Source organism: Protomyctophum parallelum (assembly GCF_964188405.1).
Source record: "Protomyctophum parallelum genome assembly, chromosome: 4".
Lineage (NCBI taxonomy): Eukaryota > Metazoa > Chordata > Actinopteri > Myctophiformes > Myctophidae > Protomyctophum > Protomyctophum parallelum.
Window position 1 is genome coordinate 48,362,680 of NC_139700.1, and position 22,802 is coordinate 48,385,481.

The window sequence follows — 22,802 nt, forward strand, 5'->3', positions numbered from 1 at the left end:
AAGCGCTTTACGATGGGCCATTCATTCATTCATACATTGGGAGGTGAAGCGGCGAACAGTCGACGCCAGCGTCCTCACATCCCACATTCACACACCAATGGTGGCGAGCTCACACCGACCGACTCATTGGAGGCAATGTAGGGTTCAGTGTCTTGCCCAAGGACACTTCGACATGTGGACAGGAGGAGGAGCCGGGATTCGAACCGCCGGCCCAAGGATCATTGGACGACCTGCTCTACCTCCTGAGCCACAGCCGCCCTACAAGGCCGACAAGAGGACAAGAGGACAGTACAATGACCAGAGGAGTACTGGGACATGGGCCGTGCCCACGGGGGACAGAGGACAAGAGGACAGGGACATTATAATGACCAGAGGAGTACTGGGACATGGGCCGTGCCCACGGGGGACAGAGGACAAGAGGACAGGGACATTATAATGACCAGAGGAGTACTGGGACATGGGCCGTGCCCACGGGGGACAGAGGACAAGAGGGCAGGGACATTATAATGACCAGAGGAGTACTGGGACATGGGCCGTGCCCACGGGGGACAGAGGACAAGAGGACAGGGACATTATAATGACCAGAGGAGTACTGGGACATGGGCCGTGCCCACGGGGGACAGAGGACAAGAGGACAGGGACATTATAATGACCAGAGGAGTACTGGGCGCTTAACAGTTTGACTCCGTGAAACTCGTTACCCGCTATTTAATCAAATATTCTACGCTGCCGAGATTGTTTTTTACCTTTAGAAGTTTAGAGCATACGCTGAAGTATTTGCAGCTTTCAACGATGAAAATCCGTCGGCATGTTATGATCATCAGCACCAGCGCTACAGGATCCGCCTCCATGAGGCATTGTAGTCCAAACAAACCCCCTGTTCACTTACATTGAGCTCAATTTCCCAGAAGCCCTAGCAGCCCAGATGATGACTTGTTTTCCGGTTTCGTCATCATAACGCGACAGCCTCGTCATCAGGTCCCGGATAAATCCGCTGTTTCTTTTTAGTTATTATTAAAAAGGCGAATTAAACGCATTAAACAAATGTCGGGTATAGCGTTTTACGCGCGGTGGAACACTGGATTAAACAATTAGCGGCCATCAAACTGCTTACTGCTCCAGTTTGTTGCCGTTCCTCACTGTCCCTCAGCCATCTAATGGAAGCGTTACAACATTGAGGGGGCAGAAAACCGAGCACTTGAACGATGTTCATGCAGCCTGGAGAGGCACAAGCTGGGGTTTGAAATACATTGTTTTCAACGAGGGCGGCGCAAATAAGTAATAATAAGTATTGTACAGTAACAACTAGAAAAAGGTCTTCACCAGGAGGATAGGAGTGTGTGTGTGATGTTTGGCAAAATCTTTAGGAGCAATATAAACGTATGTGTGTGTGTGTGTGTGTGTGTGTGTGTGTGTGTGTGTGTGTGTGTGTGTGTGTGTGTGTGTGTGTGTGTGTGTGTGTGTGTGTGACACGTCTTGGCCTGTTGAGGCTGATTTGAAAACTGTCAAGTGGAGGTTTGTACAAAACGGGTACGGGTACTCCTGAAAGGTTTAGAAGCCAATCCTAGCCAATGAGGGTGGATTATGAGAAATCAAACAAACCCGTTTTGATCACATGACGGAGTAATATTAGAAAATGTGTTTTACATATGTCGGCCTCCTGGTGGCGCTATAAAGAGCAGATGTGAAAAATTCCAGGCAAAGGTTTTTCCTTGGCCTCTAGGGAGCTGGCATACAAAGTTATCCACAGATGTTTGCGAGTAAATCAGTACCCCTGGAATTTTAAAATCAAACACTTTTATTCTCCACCTCAAAATGTCCCCTTCCGACCCCAACGCAGCTGAATGAAGCTGTTGCAACAACATGGACACAATGCTGATGACGGCATCTTCACATTTAGGCCAGACACCGTTATTACATAATCGTCTAATCGCTATTATTTGAGATAAATCACAACGTTTCCACGTTGAAAAATGTTTGTACATTAGGAAAAAAGTTGAAATAGCAGATGATGACTAAGATGAATGAATAGAGCTCCGAAGTCCCGACGTCACTCGCTCATTCCCTGGTTCACGGAAGTCATTTCTCTATGGAGAATAACATGGGGTCATCTTGAAATTAGGGATGGGTCCGATTAATCGATTAATCGATTATCGTTAATAGGACCCGAAATCGATTATGAAAATTAATAATCTAATATTTTTTTTCTTGTTCTTTTTTTTTATGAAAATCTGTCGGAAAGGCAATATTGTCATCGAAACAGGACAGGGCTATAGGCCTACCAAAGTGTGCCTGGGATGTGTCTGTGTGGCTGCATGACTGAGAGGAGTGTGAGTGGAGATTGAATCCAATCAAGATACAGGTTTGGAGGATTTAGCAGGTGTTGGGAATTTACCTAATCAGGCTGGGGTTGCTATGGTGATCAATTCGAAGTCCAGGGACCACCAGTGTTCCTCATTTAAAAGATGGAGTCAGTAACCAAATGGACCCTTATTAACTCTCAAGAGTTACAATTATTGTTAATCATCTACATCAGGGGTTCCAAACTTTTTTTGACACCCTCAAAAAGAAGGGGAAGAATTGTTTTATCAGTAGCAGTAACAATAGTTGATTCTTCATATCCATGAAACGGCCTGGATGACATGTTTATTTTTCAAACACAGTTCTTATATGAGGCGATCTAAAACTCCCCTATGGGGATTACAATGCAAATAAAAAGTGCATGAACCCGTGGATTTGCGCCCTCTACTGATATTTAGTCAGTCTTAGGTGCCAAAACACAATTACAATCATGGATCGCAATTATTAGTATGACAATTAAAGGACCCCTTCAACACTTTTCAACCTATCTTCATATAATTGGTCCTCACTAATAATCATGATAAAATGCCACATTTCCCACTCAGTCTGTGTCTCATAGGAGGGCTGTGGGAGGTTCAGAAACCCGTCCACCAGTGACATCATCGATGGGTCTGTGATGTCTCATAGGAGGGCTGTGGGCAGTTCACCCGTCCACCAGTGACATCATCGATGGGTCTGTGATGTCTCATAGGAGGGCTGCGGGTAGTTCAGAAACCCGTCCACCAGTGACATCATCGGGCTGTGGGCCGTTCAGAAACCCGTCCACCAGTGACATCATCGATGGGGAATCCAAGCTAATAGAAACTGCAGGCTTTTCCAGCCCTGAAAAGTCGCAATGCTTTCACAGAAGACTGGCTTCTAATATGGAATCCAAATGAGAACTTCAATCCATGAGTAAAACAACATGTGTTTATAGGTCTGTACTGAGCTGACAAAATGACACTGGAGAGAAGGAATCTGGAGCCTGGGTGAGGTTGTCACAGCCTTGTACGACATATCACATCATGCACGCACGCACGCACGCACGCACACACACACACCATGACGGGCCCGTGTCGGGAGGCTGGGTACATGTAGGAGAACTTGGAGGTGTGTGTGTGTGTGTGTGTGTGTGTGTGTGTGTGTGTGTGTGTGTGTGTGTGTGTGTGTGTGTGTGTGTGTGTGTGTGTGTGTGTGTGTACTGACCATGGCGGGGCGGGAGCCTGTGTACATGTAGGAGGACTTGGAGGTGAACCCTGGGTTGTAGGTCTGGAACTTTGTGGTAGAAGAACCTCCATATTCTGGAGGGGGGAGAGAGAGAGAGAGAGAGAGAGAGAGAGAGAGAGAGAGAGAGAGAGAGAGAGAGAGATTTAGACATGGAAGATATTTGTCCCAAAGCGACTGCAAAAATTTGCTTTATTGTTTATACCCTGTATAACATGTAAACGACACAATGTGACATAGCTCGGTTTACAACATTTTTATTGCATTTTCACAATGTAAAGTAAACGTATGTTCTCTCATGCCAATGCAGCTCTTTTGTTGTTTACTTTTACTTTGTTTGTATTCCTAATATTGTATTAATACAGACCGGCAGTTTCATGTCAAGGAAGGCCATAAATATATGTAATTATCCGCCGACCCCCGTCTGAAAATATGTTCACCCCCCCCTTCCCCCAGTAGCAAAGATTTGAGTTAAAAACACGCGGAAAGAATATATATTCAAAGATTCTTTGCCTCACTTTCACGATTTTTCAAAAATAGCAATTTTTCAATAGCTAAAGCATAACATAATGCTTAGAACACAAACAGGGGTTCCCGCCCAGAATGGGTTAATACATCGTCAGGCCGAAACTTTGTTCCCCGGGCCCCTTTGTTCATCTTTTTTTAAACTCTGGATTAACGCTAATTCATCAAATCTCTGGATCTCGTCCCTGGCTACCTGTGCAAAGGTAAATTAATCTTGTTTATCTCGGGCATGGCTACAGAGGAGTTAAGGTATAAGAAAAATAGCAACGTATGACGCGAGGGTACATTTAATCACATCACACCAGAGCTGCTTGAAGCTGCAGTTGCACGTGATACCTTACTTCCAAATGCTAAATCACCTCAGAGATTCCAGCAGACCAGTTGGGTCTAGTCTAGTCTCAGCACAGAGACACTCACAGGTTCAGGTTCAGGTTCAGGTTTATTTGTCATTTGTATAGATACAGAGTATTCATACAATGAAATTTATTTTGCTCAGAGCACTCTCAGTCTTACATACACAGGACATAAACAAACATCTATAGTGCAAGAAAAGACAAAAACAGGAAAAGAAAAGTGCAAGTGAAGTGAAGTGCAATACAGTTACAAGGTCAGCTGTTCAGCAGCCTGACTGCCTGGGGGTAAAAACTGTTACTGAGACGGGTGGTACGAGATTTGATGCTCTGGTAGCGTTTTTTGGAGGGGAGTAGTTTGAACAGGGTATTTGCGGGGTGGCTGGTGTCTTCCATGATGTTATGGGCTTTTTTCATACAGCGAGTGGTGTAGATGTTATGGAGATTGGGTAATTCTGTAGTGCCGATGATTTTAGCTGCTGTTTTAATGGTCCTCTGCAACCTCTTGCAATCCTGAGCGGTCGTGTTACCGTACCACACTGTGATACAGCCAGTTAAGACACTTTCAATTATACAGCGATAAAAGTTCACTAGTCCTTTTGTACTTAAGCCAAATTTTTTAAGGCGCCTCAGAAAGTACAGTCGCTGCTGCGCCTTCTTGAGGATGTACTCGTTGTTGAGTGACCATGTGAATGTGTCTGTGATATGTATGCCCAGGAATGTAAAGTTATCAACTATGTCGACAGATGACCCTTTGATGGAAATGGGGGTGTGGATACCTTTGGACTTCCTAAAGTCTACAATGATTTCTTTGGTCTTATTGGTGTTAAGTGAGAGGTTGTTGTTATCGCACCATAGAGTTAGATCCTCTATCTCCCTCCTATAGGCCCTCTCATCACCGTCGGTTATTAGTCCGATCACTGTGGTATCATCCGCAAATTTAATTATGATGTTATTCTCGTATCTGGTGACACAATCAAACAAGCTGTACAGCAGAGGACTGAGGCAGCAGCCTTGGGGCGCACCGGTTCTGGTGAGAATTGTGGATGAGCTTCTCTCTCCTATGCGAACACACTGGGGCCTACCCGTCAGAAAACCAAATAGCCAGTTACAGATGGAGCTGCCCACACCAAGGCCACTGAGTTTCAACACTAATTTAGATGGTACAATAGTGTTAAATGCGGAACTATAGTCTATGAACAGTAGTCTGACATAAGAGCTTTTCTTTTCTAGATGTACCAGGGCAGTGTGTAAAGCAAGAGAGATTGCATCAGCACTGAGGCGAAACAGAGACACTACACTGTCTCTCTGCATTCTATGATCCTATAGTTTACTGACACACTACACTGTCTCTCTGCATTCTATGATCCTATAGTTTACTGAGACACTACACTGTCTCTCTGCATTCTATGATCCTATAGAGCACCGAAGTCTGACGTCACTTTCAGTAGAGGGCGTCAGTCCCCAGGTTCATGTATTTGTTTAGTTGCATTGAAATCGCCATAGGAGGATTTTTAGATTGCTTCATATAAGAACTGTGTTTGAAAAATGAACATGTCATCCCGGCCGCTTCACTCATATGGATATGAAGAATCAACTGACTGAGAGAAAACGCTAATGTTACTGCTGTTGAATTAGTTAGATTTTCGCTAGAAGCAGACTGTATCATATATGAGTGACTGACTGTCGCAAACGATACAGAGACACCTCCCTGACAATAACGCCGAGACAGCTTGTTTATTTTTGGACCACAACGCTTATAGTAGACGATATTAAGATCACCCCATGTTATTCTACATAGAGAAATTATTTCCGCGAACCAGGGGAATCGAAGGGATGAGCGAGTTACGTCAGGACTTCGGTGCTCTATAGTTTACTGAGACACTACACTGTCTCTCTGCATTCTATGATCCTATTCCTATAGTTCATAATTTAAACCAAGAATCTAGCATCAATCTAAACCATTGTACTATTGAAATAACATGCTGTAAATTGAAACTACCGCTACCTACATTTTAAAAAACAACAAAAGACCAAGGAAGAATGACAAATGGCCAGGGTATGTCTGCATGTTTGTCGAAACTAGGTCAAGGTATGCATGTGCAGTAAATCTATGTCTATATGTGCGTGTGTGCGTACGCGCTTGTGTGTGTGTGTGTGTGTGTGTGTGTGTGTGTGTGTGTGTGTGTGTGTGTGTGTGTGTGTGTGTGTGTGTGTGTGTGTGTGTGTGACAGAGTGGCTCACATTCACAGCCTCAGCCTGATGACCTAAAAATATATCTCCCCCGAGTCACAGAGAATTCCCTTTGGCTTAGTGGTTAAGAAGATGTTTGTTTATCCCACACAGGAGACCCACGTTCGAATCCCGGGCATTGCGTGCGTGCGTGCCCCATCCCATAATCTCCACCCCGATAGGCGTATCACAATGATTACAAAACTGTCACTTTGTGACACGCTGTAAGCTTGTAATTTGGCTGTAGATAAGCCATTTACAAATATAAAATCAGACCCGTCTGAAGTGAACGTTCAACCACCAAGATCACATCACAGTTATCTCAGTGTAATGCCAATTAATTTGTCACCTTAAAATGTCGTAATCATTCATGACAGGCACAGAGTGAGCGTTTATACTCTGTGACACACACACACACACACACACACACACACACACACACACACACACACACACACACACACACACACACACACACACACACACACACACACACACACACACACACACACACACACACACACACACACACACACACACACACACACACACACACACACACACACAGCTCGGTGCCGCGGTTCTTGTATTGTTTATTTTGTTTTACTGAGAACAGGGTTAGAAATAGGTTTAGGGGGGGGGGGCTTATTACTTAAGTTGCTATTAAATGTCGTGATGTCATATAGGCCTAATATTACCCATGTTTTTGTTATTGAACCCTCCGGGGTGTCATCACATTTTGTTTTGGTGTTTCAAGCATTATGTTATGCTTTAGCTATTGAAAAATAGCAGATCTACGTGCCGCGCTACGAGCTTGTATAGATAGGTCTGCCATTTTTGAAAAGTCTTGAAAATGTGGCGCAAATCTTTGAATATATTCTTTTCAGGCAGCGAACGTTTTCAACTCAAATCTTTTCTTCTGGGTAGGGGTCCCTGCCTGGAACTACAATGTTTTCAGATGGGGGTCGGAGGGGGTCCTTGACATGAAATAGTTTGAGCACCACTGACATAAGGGTGCTTTTTTTTCTCAGAAAACTCATGATTTAGAAGACATTTTGTAGAATCGAGCTCAGGTCTAAATGGGTTAAAATGCCTAATTTGCAAGTCATCAATGTGTACACAGTATGGCCACATCGTTATCTTTACAGATAGATAGAGCAACACAGTACTGCTGCCTATTCTACCCAGGCTTCACTTATTCAAACAATGCCACAGGCTGCCAGGGTTGCGCAACACACAGCTTCATGGCTTATTATTTATTATTAACCCCTTTTGGGCGGAAACCCCTTTTGGTGTTTTAAGCATTGTTATACTTTAGCCATCGAAAGCAGATCTACAAGCACATAGTAGCACTCGGTGGTAGGTCTGCTATTTTTGAAAAATCGTGAAAATCTTTCAATATCCTATATGATTTCAGAGACAAAGTTTTTAACTCAAATCTTTGTTCCCTGGAACGTCATCTTTTCAAATGGGGGTTGCAGGCGGCCAATTATAATTCTGGGGCTCCTTGACATGAACATGTTTGAGAACCACTGACATTGAAACATGGGTTTTTTTTCCAGAAAACTGTCAGGATTTAGAAGGCATTTGTAGAATCATTCTCAGGTCAAAATGGGTTAATAGTATCACTGCTGGCATCAATACGACAATAACTACTGTGTACTACTCTACTAGTATGTGCAATATGTGTAATAATGCAACGTGCGTAATTAGCGGTCAGGGTTAGAATGTGCTGCTTGCTTCGGTATGTCAATAAAGAGACATTCAAGTCTCTCTAGAGCCATTCAATGAAACGTTTTCGTTGTCCCTCTGTCAATCACACTTCTTAACAGAGTCCTTGCAGAGGGCAGACAGGGTAGGTGTTTTAAGGTTTTGAGGTGATGTTTTTCTCCTCTTTTGCACTATAGTTTATGGTGGTGTGTGGTATTTTAATGTTGTACGGGTCACTGTGTGCCTTTGTTGTCTTGTATTGCATCTGTATGCTGCAGGGCGGGTCCTTGGGGTCCAAGACAAATTTCCCCTTCGGGAGACAAAATAAGGAAACCTCGAACCTTGATGGCCGCCTCAATGCATTTCCAATGGGAGTCACATGGCTTCCTGACACAACCATTCAAACTCAAACTCAACCTTGTTGCATGGCTGTCTTCTGCCCTCACACCCATGCAACAAGGTTGTGTCTTCAAACCATACGTGACTCCCATTGGAAATGCATTGAGGCGGCCATGATACATAGAAAAGACACCGGACACGAGTGTGTCTTGAGTGAGTGAGGCCTAAGTTCAGCTGGAACTTAAGGCTCATACATAGTCTGGATTTACGGTGGTGGGGTGACCACCGAACTACAACATGACGTCACGAGTCGCGGTGAAGAGCAAACCACCGCCACCGCTCCAGCCCTTCTCTCTGTTTTTACTCACCACCGCTCAACGTTAGTTCAGCTCAGGTGGTCAGCTCACCACCGGAGCGGTGGTCACCTCACCACCGAAAAATCCAGACTATGAATAGGCCTTAAGTCTTCAAACTGTTGGACAGTCTTTAGGTGTGAGTGAGGCCTTACTGAGAAGCTCAAAGCAAGAACAGGAAAGACTAAATAATGAGACCAATAAAAGGCTAATATATAAAAAACTAAGCAACAAAATGTTGCTAATATATAATACAAAAAAAAAGCAAGAGAGCAAATGTCTGGGAAGTGTGTCTACTCTGCAAGGGAAGTGTGCCCATGGCAATTCCTTTAAAAAGTCACTAAATGATGTGCAGCTGTCATACAGAATATATTATGACAGTGATTTACTGTGACACTGACTATAAGGCACATTATGAGTCCAACTACCGCTAGTGGTTCTAAAGTGTTTTATTTGCAAAGACCCCCTTAATTCATTCAGGACGGAAAACACCTTTTGGTGTTTTAAGGATTATGTTATACTTTGGCTATTGAAAAATTGCAGATCTACAAGCTCGTAGTGCGGCACTCTGTGCTTGTAGATCTGCTTTTTTTATCATTAAAATGTGAGCAAATCGTTGTGAGCAAATTCTTTCACAGTGACCGTTTTGAACTCAAATCGTTGATTCTGGTGGTGTGGGGGGGGGGGTCCCTGAAACAACATATTTTCAGATGGGTGGTGGGGTCGGAGGCCAATTACATAATTTGTGGGGTCCTTGACGTGAAATATTGAGCACCACTGATATAGTAGCCTGACCTAAGCAGAGACATTTCTGGCCTAGATGGGAGGGCCGCGGCTCAGAAAAACGCGCACCCTGATTGGATCTCATCGATCTGTCCGTCACCCCCGGCCCCTCCTCTCCCCCCTAGTGCAGCGCTACGTCACATAATTTAGAGCGACGCCTACGCGGAAGGGTTGACTCCCACTTTTAGACTGGTTCAGCCCATGGCTTTTTCCAGGCTTTCATCTTTCGCGCAGACGAAATGAAAGCCTGGGTATCGAGGCTACTGATATAGAAACATGAGGTTTTTCAGAAAACGGTCATGATTTAGAAGACTTTCTTTTAAATATCAGACCTATAATATAGGTCTGAGATTTAAAATTGACCCATATTATGGCTTAATTCTGAGCAAATTGGCCCTTAATAGGCGTCCTATTTGGTTCCACTTGTTCACTCTCAGAGAGAGTTACAGACCCATAAGGGTCCGTTTGGTTCCACTTGTTCACTCTCAGAGAGAGTTACAGACCCATAAGGGTCCATTTGGTTTCACTTGTTCACTCTCAGAGAGAGAGTTACAGACCCATAAGGGACCATTTGGTTCCACTTGTTCACTCTCAGAGAGAGACAGTTACAGACCCATAAGGTTCCATTTGGTTTCACTTGTTCACTCTCAGAGAGAGAGTTACAGACCCATAAGGGTCCATTTGGTTCCACTTGCTCACTCTCAGAGAGAGAGTTACAGACCCATAAGGGTCCGTTTGGTTCCACTTGTTCACTCTCAGAGAGAGAGTTACAGACCCATAAGGGTCCATTTGGTTTCACTTGTTCACTCTCAGAGAGAGAGTTACAGACCCATAAGGGTCCATTTGGTTCCACTTGTTCACTCTCAGAGAGAGAGTTACAGACCCATAAGGGTCCATTTGGTTTCACTTGTTCACTCTCAGAGAGAGAGTTACAGACCCATAAGGGACCATTTGGTTCCACTTGTTCACTCTCAGAGAGAGACAGTTATAGACCCATAAGGTTCCATTTGGTTTCACTTGTTCACTCTCAGAGAGAGAGTTACAGACCCATAAGGGTCCGTTTGGTTCCACTTGCTCACTCTCAGAGAGAGAGTTACAGACCCATAAGGGTCCGTTTGGTTCCACTTGTTCACTCTCAGAGAGAGAGTTACAGACCCATAAGCATGGGGATGAGCCCTGCTTATACACTCCCCGTGTGTCAAAGTAGTTATGTCAACAAACTACTGTTGTTGTTGTTTATTAACACTTTGACTTCTATTCATGAGTTGCCCCGAGTTAATTCATTGTAGAACACTTTACCTGCGATTTGAGAGTTGCCCGAGTTATGTTTTCATTGTTTTTAATCCACCTTTTTGATCAGTTTTGTATGGACTTATTTGCCTGCAGCCATTCAAACCAGCAAGACGCCTTAATGGTGACCGAAGGAGCATGTTAGGTTGCGGTGCGCACAGCGTGGGGGGGGGATTTGGGCGCAAATCTTTGAATATATATTCTTTCAGAGCGAACTTTTTTTTTTAACTCAAATCTTTGGTTCTGGGGAGGAGGGGGTCCCTGGCTGGAACAACATATTTTCGGGGGGTCCTCCTCGACATGAAAATGTTTGAGAACCACTGATATAGAAACATGAGGGTTTTTCAGAAAACCCATTTCGTAGAATCGTCCTCAGGTCTAAATGGGTTAAATATGTGGTTGTTGACAATGAGCTACAATACAAACAACCTGGCCCTAACGGTATACCGCCTTGCCTTGCAGCGTTGGGGAGTGAAAGACAAGCTTCCTCAAATGCACTGGTGGAACGTAGCTAAGTACAATTAATTTAATAATACAAATCTACTGCGTCAGTAACTATAAACCAAACCACAGCAAGCTTATGGAGACAAACAGCCTTTAATCTGCTCTGCTCTGCTGTGAACAAATCCAGGAAGAAAATAACTGTACATAACTGTACATACTCCTACTAAACTGTTAGAAGACTTCAACACACTTCAAAGATAAAAATGAGTGAATAATTGATGGAAACTTTGCCAGATCAAAAGGGAGTGTCTCACCAGGTGTGTGTGTGTTCTGTGCGTGCGTGTGTGTGTGTGTGTGTGTGTGTGTGTGTGTGTGTGTGTGTGTGTGTGTGTGTGTGTGTGTGTGTGTGTGTGTGTGTGTGTGTGTGTGTGTGTGTGTGTGTGTGTGTGTGTGTGTGTGTGTGTGTGTGTGTGTGTGTGTGTGTGTGAGAGCTGTAGGGGATAGGTATTAAACCGGTCGGTGCAGTCAGAGAGCTCGCCAGCAACAGAAATAAAAAAACACTTCCCTGCCACACCCTGACTCTCTCTCGCACACACACACACACGCGCACACACACCTGAACAGACGCTGAAGTCTGTTTTGTTAACCCATTAAAGACCTGAGGCAGATTCTACAAATGTCTTCATAATCAAATCCTAACAGTTTTCTGAAAAAGCTACGTTGTAGTACTATTTTCACATCCGCCGAAATTATTATTATTTATTTATTTTATATATATATATATATATATATATATATATATATATATATATATATATTAGGGCCGGGACTAATTGCGATTAATTACGATTAATTAACTACAGAAAAATTTATGCATTAAAAAAATTAACGCATTTTAATCGCACTATTTTTTTCACCGCGGAACGTTGTCACTGGACAGTTTTCAGACGGACCTGCGCACCAAGTGTCCGTGTCCTCTTCAGACAATAACACCACCAGAAACCGCAGACAGTTCACCAGACTGGGGGAAGCCGCTGAGATCACTTTGCTTGTCCCCATGGATTGGAAATAGGATTTAAAAGGCTATCCGATGGTAGTGTGGATTACAGCACAGTTGTGTGCAATTATTCAATAAAGAATTATTACCCCTATTACTACAAAAACAATGTTTTATTGCTTAAACTTATGTATTCACTATTCATTGATTCACTAGTATACCAAAATCCATTTGAAAAAATTGCTTTCTCACTGTTCTCGGGTCAAATATGCGATTAAAATGCGATTAATCTAGATTAATTAGATTATTTTTTTTAATCGAGTCCCAGCTCTAATATATATACATGCATGTATATACGCGCACGCACGCACGCACACGCTCACACACACACACACACACACACACACACACACACACACACACACACACACACACACACACACACACACACACACACACACACACACACACACACACACACACACACACACACACACACACACACACACACACACACAAAAGATTTGCACAAATATTTTTTTCTAAAATAGAAGATCTACAAGCTCATAGCGTGAATAAAATGATGTTTTCTTTTTTTTATCTACGATCTTCAGCCCCGGGTCTCAGTGTGTTAAGGCAGTGGTTCCCAAACGTTTTAGCCCGGGACCCAAAACGGAAATTAAGCAGATCTACAAGCTCACAATGTGGCGCTGTGAGCTTGTAGATCTGCTATGTTCACTATCGCTTAAATATTTTTGTTCTATGGAATTTGTTAGATTATTATTTTATTTACTGGGGTGGGGGAATCCTTGAATTTAGTTTATAATTCATGAAAAGATTTGCTTTTTTTTTTTTTTACTTAAGGTTTTGAAATAATAATTATTATTATTATAGAAAACAAATGTAGGAAATAAAAAACTAAGGGGCATAACAATGCGTCCACACAACCACACAACCCACACATGGTTCCCAACCCAGATGGCGGCGGTGGTGGCTCAGGGGTAGAGTGCCTGGATGGTAACTGTAAGGTTGCCAGTTCGAACCCGGGCTCCCCCAGAGTTACTGTCGAAGTGTCCTTGAGCAAGACACTGAACCCCTAATTGCTCCCGATGTGCTAGTTGGTGCCTTGCATGGTTTCCGCTGCCATCGGTGTATGAATGTGTGTGTGAATGGGTGAATGTAATGCACAATCTCTGTAAAGCGCCTTGGATAAAGGCGCTATATAAATGCACCATTTACCATTTACCATTTACCAGAAGTGTGTGTAAACCCATTCACAGAGTGCCGCTCTGTACGAGCTTCACAGTGAACGTTTTAAACTCAAATATTAATTCTGGTCTCTAATATGCCTCCCCCTGGCCAGCCTTTGCATGAGGAGTCTAAGTTGCTCCTTGACACCTGACAGGAGTTTCCCTGCGTCTGATGGAGGGGAAAGGAACTGGTTGGACGTAGCCCGTGGAAGGAACACGTTATTATTCCAACCAGTTCCTTTCCCCTCCATCAGGCGCAGGGAAACTCCTGTCAGGTGTCAAGGAGCAACTTGGACTCCTCATGCAAAGAAGGAAGCATGAGTTCAAGTCCGTTGCTCTCCCCAGGTTGGCGGAGGGAGTGTAGAGCCCAGGATCACATTAGGTAATTGACACAGGGGTGAAAAATGGGTTACAAAATCGTGGGATAAATAATTATAAAACTAAACTAAAAAATTCAAATATTTGCTTCTGGAACAACATATTTTCAGATGGGGGTACGTCCGCGGTCCGCCCGTGGCCAAATACAGATCATTCTGTGGGTCCTTGACATGAAAAGGTGTGATGAGCAGCATTGCCACCACTGAGACGTTTTTTTTTTCTCCAGAAAACTGTCGGGGGTTCGGAAGACATTTTGTATAGAATCTCATCTGGTCTCAGGTCTTTAATGGGTTAAGGTGACAAGATGCTCGGGGGTCAGGGAGTGTGAAGAAAGCACTTCCAACACCGTGAGTGTAAACGTCTTTCTCTCCAGCTCTGTTATGACTTGTTCTGCACGCTGTGTTGTTATCCACTCCTCACTCACAGCCACACGCCAGAGGGCAATCTGGACCGCTGTAGCGTGCGCGCGTGTGTGTGTGTGCACGCATTTGGGTGCAGGTTTGTTTGCGTGCGTGCGTGCGTGCATGCGCATGTGCTGTATGTGTACACAATGTATCACAATGCTTTCGAGGGATAAATGTCACCGCAAAGAATTTGAGAAATTGTCCTTCCATTTCTCACGAGAGAAATGGAAGTGGATTCAGGTTCACACAATTAGGCATCGATTCGGGTTTAGGACATTATAGACATTTAGAGGTTAGCTCCCCCCGCTCCCGTATCCTCTGGTTGGTGTGCGTGTGCGTGTGCGTGTGTGTGTGTGTGTGTGCGTGCGCGCCCTAGGCTGCTAGTATATGGGTGTGTATGGGTGTGTCATGGGCATGGTTGATAGGATGGGTAGAGTGTTTTTGGGAATGCTGTTTTGGTGCTTCCTCTAAAAAAAGCCACAAGCCACAGTCATGTTATTGTGACATTGCGTTAGTATGGCCCATGGGTTTGTGTTGGCGTCAAGTCAGACACAGTCACACAGAGTGCAGGCCTATACTGTAGGCTACAGTCGCAGACACATCTGCCAGGTCTTCTTTAACCGCTAGCCTGGGTACCCAGGCTTTTATTCTCGTTCGCTACAGCTAAAAAAAATTAAAAAAAAGGAAAGCCCGGGGGAACGTGAGACATGTCCTGGTCTAGGACCAGGACTATTGAAAGAGGACGGGAAGCGAAGACCGTGTACGGTGGACTCCATGTTTGCTCCCTGGAAGGAAAGAAACATGCGCAGTTGAGACCAAGGAAGCTGAACGCGGAAGTGTTGGCTGCATATACAGTAGCCCGCAACATTGCGCATGTTTCTTTCCTTCCAGGGAGCAACATGGGTCCACCGTATATATATATATACGGTCTCCGCTTCCTAACCGCTTTTAATAGTCCTTGGTCTAGGAGTGGGAGTGAACCACAGTGTAGACTAGAGGGGTGTCGCTCTCAATATGGTGACGTCAGTTTTCTCCGCTGTTTTCTACCAGGGAGGAGAGAGGCGTTCACTGGGAAAGCATATATACTCAAAGATTGGCGTCACATTTTCACAAAAAAGGGGTTCTCGCCCTGAGTGGGTTAAAGAATGCTATTGGGATAGCTATAGCAAGCTTCACAACGTTTTGACAGATGGTATCCTCGGGTTTGTTTGAGGTGCGAATCTTTTGCTCTCCTCTAAAAGAGCACGTACAGGCGGAACTTGGCCCCTGTAAAAAATAATCCAAGCCCATCACCTATACTGTATCTTTGGATGAATTGAATATGAAGGACCCAACTGAAAACAAGCCATAGGCTTTCTTGGGTGTAAATCCTCTTAATAAATGAAATCAGTGAGTGTACATGTTGATGTTACACAAGAGCTGCTGAGCTGAAGAAAAAACTAGAACAAACTGGGAAGAAAAGCAATAAAAAAGATTCTGCTATGCGAGACATCCACCATGTCCTTGTGCAACCTGGAATTATGGCTCATAAACTACACAGACAGACAAATGTAACAAAAACACAACACAACAACTGTGTCACACGGCAAACATGTCACATGTCAAAATGCCATGTGCCGTCAGCGCCACACAATTGTTATTTAGACCAGGGTTTTGCAAATTCCAAAAGTCCAGAGGTGACTCAGAATACATCAAGATGGAATGCCGTGATTTTTGTATGTGTCTAACTGTCTATAGTTAAAATTACTCTAATAGACCACCAGGTGTTTTGTATGCGTCTATGGAGTTAACATTACTCTAATAGACCCCCAGGTGTTTTGTATGTGTCTATGGAGTTAACATTACTCTAATAGACCCACAGGTGTTTTGTATGTGTCTATGGAGTTAACATTACTCTAATAGACCCACAGGTGTATTGTATGTGTCTATGGAGTTAACATTACTCTAATAGACCCCCAGGTGTTTTGTATGTGTCTATGGAGTTAAGAATATTGAAATATGCCTTCTCTGTGTATTGTTGGTTTCTCAAAAGGCCCAATCGAGGCCCAGGTCAAAAGGCCCAATCCAAATGACAGTGATATAGTGACATCACAATATCATCCCCTCCCCTACCCCATTATCATACAACAACCGCTGTGGGTGCGGCTTCAGTTCAGGTGGATCACCACCCATCACCACCCACCAGGCAAACCAGGCATACATAATTAACCGGTGGGTGTGGCCAGATTAAAAACATAATTTTAACATTTCTCCATATTTTACATAATATTTGGAATTGATCAAACTGTTACTTCAGTTTAACCACGTATATGACCTCTCTATATTTAGTACAACGAACCCGAGTTAAACTGTACTTAGTGCGTTCTTTTTCAGCCTACAGTACACCAAGGGCACATCTTGCCCTTACCTCTTACCCCTAAACTTATTTGCCATTTTTTCACGCAAATCTTTGATTAAATATTCCTTCACAGCGAACATTTTTAACTCATATCTTTGCTTCTGGGGGGGGGGGGGTCCCTGGAACTACATATTTTCAGATGGGGGGTCCACGGCCAAATGCAGATAATTCTGGGGGTCCTTGACATGAAAAAGTTTGAGCACCACCGATATAAAAACATTGTTTTTTTTTCAGAAAACTGATTTAGAAGACATTTGTAGAACTAGAATCTAGTCTCAGGTCTAAATGGGTTAAAATGTTTTTGAAAATAGCAGGCTATATCATGGCAAACACGTTTAGGGCATATATGCCAAGTAGTTTTTTGTGGGCTGCCGGGCGCGGCTGCACAAATAACTTTGGGGCGGGCCCGTCTAGAGTTTAAAAGGACAGGTATCAGTCAAAAGGCCCGTCTAGAGTTTAAAAGGACAGGTATCGGTCAAAAGGGAGACGTCGAAGAGGAAGAATGGATGGGGAAGGATCACATTCCCGTGTATGGGCTTAATTTCCCTGATAATGTCATAGTGATGTCACGAGACCTGGGCACAATATTGTGAGTAACGATTGTCAGTGACAGTGAGACTACATGACGTGACGAGACGCAACGCAACAAAAACGCAAGGTTTCACAGTTATCTGGGACCTTCGGTCGCAATAAATCAATCCCATATCATATACATCAGACTCGACACTGCACAGCTTACACACAGAAAGTCCCTTTTGCCAACCAAACCCAGGGAGGAGAGGAGAGGACACGCCCCGAGAGGAGAGGACACGCCCCCCCCCCCCCCCCAGCGCCCACAGCGGGAATCGAACCCAGGACATTCTAGCTCTGTGATGTGACGGCGCTATACCGACTGCAGTCAGTCACTGCACCACTGTGCCCCAGATGGAAATGTTATTTACAGGGGCTCATTTGAGGAGGAGGACCACTGCTTAAACTCCGAAAAACAAAACAGCATGCCGTTTACAATGGCCTCAAATCTATTGCTGCACCTCGTGTTTCTGCTAGTACTATACATGCTGTTGGTTTAAGGGCCTCATACCACTGCCTTGTTTTGGATATCCGACCTACAGTACTACTGTGATGTGTATGGATTATTTCACCGCGCTCTCTTATCAGAAACATTTGAATATCTGACCCGTTTTTCTTGTTCTCCATTTCCTAAAAAAAACAACACATAATGGAAGCTCGTACTGAAAAAGTAATTGCACCCACACTGTGTTAACGGCAAACACAATGGTTTTTTAAATTATTTAGTTTTTGTTTTATTTAGTTTTGGGTTTTATGTATTCGTACAGTAAAAAACTGTACAAACAGGTAACGTTATTAAAAAAAACAGAAATAAGTGCAGGTGATAAAGGAAACCCATACAGGGCTTAAACATGGTTCTCACATCAAATAGCTTAACAAGTAGTGAGTTAAACAAAGGCGTGATTCATACTCCTATTTTAGAGCCGAATAAAAGTCGCTTCGGCTCTGTAGAGTACAATGTACAATGTGACGTCATTTGAGGTTCGGGGGGGGCAGGTACCGTCCTAAAGTCGGCTCTTCGGTGCTACTGAAAATTTTTGACGAGCCGAAATCATTTCGGCACTACAGCGGTAAAATAGGAGTATGAATCGGCCCAAAGAGAGACCAGCTTAGTGGCCTTGTGGTTAGAGTGTCCGCCCTGCAACTGGGAGGGTCTGGGTTCGATCCCCGACCGGGGTCATACCAAAGACTATGCATTGCACTCAGCATCAAGCTGCCTCACGCTATAGTGAGTATAGGCCCCTGCCCCTATGGAGGCCTCGTGGCTCGGTAAGGCGCACTGCACACTATTAAAACGAATTTCAGTGTTTCACCCCCCCCCCCCCCCCCCCCCCCATGGAGCAGAGCTGCTCTGTTGAAACCCAGTGACTCCCTTTGAAAATGAATTGCGAGCTCCCCTGCAGTCCCCCCTCTCCCCCCGGAACGCAGAGAGAGCGATTTCGTTTCAATAGTGTGTACGGCGGCCCCTAAGGCTTACTAAGTTGAACAAAGTCATCAAACATAAGGTATGACAAACACCACGTGTGTGTGTGTGTGTGTGTGTGTGTGTGTGTGTGTGTGTGTGTGTGTGTGTGTGTGTGTGTGTGTGTGTGTGCGTGTGTGTGCGTGCGTGTGCGTCTGCGAGCGTAGGCTACATTGTATACTAGAAGCAAGTGGAGAGGCTTGATTCATCAGGCTGGCCCTCAATCCGTGTTCCTGCCGCGGGAAAACCTCTTCTCTTGAGCTAAAAAGGCTCCCAAACGAAGCGAGCTGTGCCACCTGTGTAAACCTGAGCTCACTGCTGCTTATGTGTACAGACTAGTAGAGCTGTAGCACAAAACACCTGAGCTCTAAATGACAGAGCACTCTTTCATTTAGACTCTCCTGCACGACAATCACACTTAGACAATTAGTCTGGCACTCTGCCAAGCCGGACAAAGAGCCATTCGACCACAGAGTTCTCTCTCTCTCTCTGTCTCTCTCTCTCACACACACAGACGAAAGAGAGTGAAACCCAACCCTTTGCTCTCTGATGAAAGGCCTGCCTGTCTAAGCCTGTAACTGATTAACCCTTCGTCTCACAGGCAGCAGGTATAGGAAGTACAACAGAATGCTGTGGGAGAGAACATGGCTTCAGTGTTTGTGTTGCTGTTCTGTCAGTCAAACACAAGCCTCTGTCTGTCTGTCTGAATAACATGGGCTCATCTTGAAATCGTCCCATATAAGCGTTGTGGTCCAAAAATAAACAAGCCGTCTCTGCGTTGTTGTCAGGGAGGTGTGTCTCTGTGTCGTTTGCGACCGTCAGTCACTCATATTATGATACAGTCTGCTTCTAGCGAAAATGTAACTAATTCAGCAGCAGTAACATTAGCGTTTTATCTCCGTCAGTTGATTCTTCATCATATCCATATGAGTAAAACGGCCTGGATGACATGTTTATTTTTCAATAAAGGAGCGTTGCAGTCCCAATGCATTTTTCCCATAGGCATTTCAAAACCTTTTAAAGACCTTTTAAGCGTCGTACGAAATGAACAGGGATTTCTTTTCCGGGTCTCTCGAGGGGGCAGGACTGTGACGCTCTATAGCTCTTGAACCTTAGGCCCTCCATATAGGACGCACACACAATATTTCCACCAGACAAGATTTTCCACCATTTAGCGCCCTTTTCTTCAAAACAAACCTACATGTTCTCGCTGGAGTCGTGGGATCAAGATGTTATCAATCACTTTTGGCTTCCAAAGCCAGGTGGGGAGGGGCACATTTAGAAAGAAAAAAACATGCCAATAAAACTTTTTGATTTAATTTATCGTTTTCAGAGAATCAAAGGTTTTATGGCCATCAATCATGCAGGATCCTGGATGGCTTGATTCTATGCTTAAAATAATTGATGTGTAAATCTCTATGGGAAAAATGTATGGATGATTTTTTCGGTGGAACCAGAATAACATGCCCCCCAACCACACACACGCACGCGGGCACACACACACACACCACCCCCCACAGCTGCCTTGCTTGCATACTGAGAATATAGGCGACTACAGGGCGACTGTGGCTCAAGAGGTAGAGCAGGTCGTCCAATGATCCGTGGGTCGGCGGTTCGAATCCCGGCTCCTCCTGTCTACATGTCGAAGTGTCCTTGGGCAAGACACTGAACACCAAATTGCTCCCGATGTGCTGGTTGGTACCTTGCATGGCTTCCGCCGCAATCGGTGTATGAATGTGTGTGTGAATGGGTGAATGTAATGCACAATCTATGTAAAGCGCCTTGGATAAAGGCGCTATATAAATGCACCATTTACCATTCATAGGCTACCGCACCCCCCTGTGACTGACACAGCCCTGGCTAGGCGACCAGACCTGGCGAAGAAGACCTGTGCTCTCTTCTCCATTTCTGACACCATTTAGTGTCGGAACTTTGTAAACTGTTCTGGGATCTGCTCAGCGCTCTAATCAATCCTCATCCACCCAGCATGGGAACACACACACACACGCTGACTGCTGTGGAATCTCACACGCACACTCCAAGAAGCGCTCAGGAATCACACACACACACACACACACACACACAGTTCCTCAAAATGTGGCCGTGCAGTACATGTTTATAGGCTACAAACCATATGCTGTGTTTCAGCACAACTTTCTCACGGCCAGTGGTGGAAATAGAACTCAAATGTTTTAATTCAGTAAAAGTATCAATGAATACTGTAATGCGGAAACACCCTGTAGCTTGTAGATCGGCTATTTTCAAAATGGCCCGAGATGTATATAGGGTTGAAGTGGTTAGTGTATGTTTTGTTAAAAAAATAATTCAAATCTACAAAGTAACTAAAGTTTTCAAATACATTTTGTGCAGTAAAAGTTCTACATCTGGAGCTGAGATGTAGTGGAGTACAAGTAAAAGTATTGGAAATTCGTACAAATACTGTAAGTCAAAGTTGTGCATAAGTAACGTGCTTAAGTACTATAGTTACTTTACACCAATGCTTTGTCTTAATGGCGGTGTCGAGTGAAAATAGCCGATCGACAAGCTCGCAAGGTGTCACGTGATGACGACATACATTGTTGTTGTGAGCTTGTAGATCGGGTATTTCTAGCATTTCTCAAATTGGTTTACTTTTGTTTTCCTAAAGATTTCCAAAACAGCCTAAGGGGGAAGAAAAAGCGGTTACATTCCAAACTATTACCTCTGGATAGATCCATCTACGGCAATCCAACCATGATGGCCCCCAAAACACAATTAAGACTCATTTTAACCACATGAACCACCACAACCGCATCCATGTTATTATTACAGGTGGGGGGGGGGGATAAAATAGCAGATAAAATAGCAGACTAAATACAGAGACCGTCCCCCCACCATCACCACCTCAGTGTGGTGTAAAGAAAGTAACTAAGTACATTTACTCAAATACTGCATACTCAAGTAGGCTACAATCTCGAGTTATTTTTTTACTTTATCGGAATATTTCCAAATTGCTGTACTTTTACTTCTACTCCGCTACATCTTAGAGGAAAACTTACTTTTCCTCCACTTCTGAAATTATGTGAAAACTTTAGTTTCTAGTTACTAGATTTGGATTGTTATCACAAAGCATATTAGCCTACATTTAACCACTCCAGCCCTATATACATTTCTGCCATTTAAAATATAATAGCCGATCACAATGCAACATGTGAAAACGTGTGGAATATATGGGGCATTCTCCATAACAACATATGGTACTTTGAAGTAGCCTACATTGTGAATCTGTGATACCAACAGTACATTTGAGTTCCAGGAGGAAGTGTTTCTATATTGATACTTATTTACTTCAAATAAAGCATTCAAGTATACTTTTGTTCTCCCCACCACCACCACTGTCCACTGCACAGTGTGCACACTGCCCCTGCCCTCCTCAGAGTTTGATTGATTGATTGATTGATTGATTGATTGATTGAAAATGACAAACAGATTGTGAATGAATGAATGGGTATACGACTTAGCCTACAGACAGCACAATTAAGTCAATACAAAAACTGCTACGAGGATAAAACCAGGAAAATACTTGTTTACATCCTCCATTTTCAATTCATCATGACATTTAAAGACAAACAAATATATGCTTCTATGAAGAAAAGAGAAGGGGAAAAAAGAAATCATCATAGCCTATATACTAGTTTAAGAAAGTTTTGAATGTCCGTAAAGTCGTCCTAGAGGACACGGGACAGGACAGGACACTGAAGACAGGACAGGACA

The 22,802-nt window shown here is 43.9% G+C and overlaps 1 protein-coding gene across 1 annotated transcript in view; it reads right to left on the reverse strand.

The window, feature by feature from the left end:
• The window catches only part of pkp3a (plakophilin 3a), a gene marked incomplete at its 5' end in the record, with an annotated part of 76,424 nt that overhangs the window by 41,766 nt on the left and 11,856 nt on the right, over positions 1-22,802 (reverse strand). The window contains one exon of the mRNA XM_083762850.1: positions 3,547-3,641. Within this exon, the coding sequence (XP_083618976.1) occupies positions 3,547-3,641 (95 nt within the window). The remainder of the gene's footprint in view (positions 1-3,546; positions 3,642-22,802) is intronic.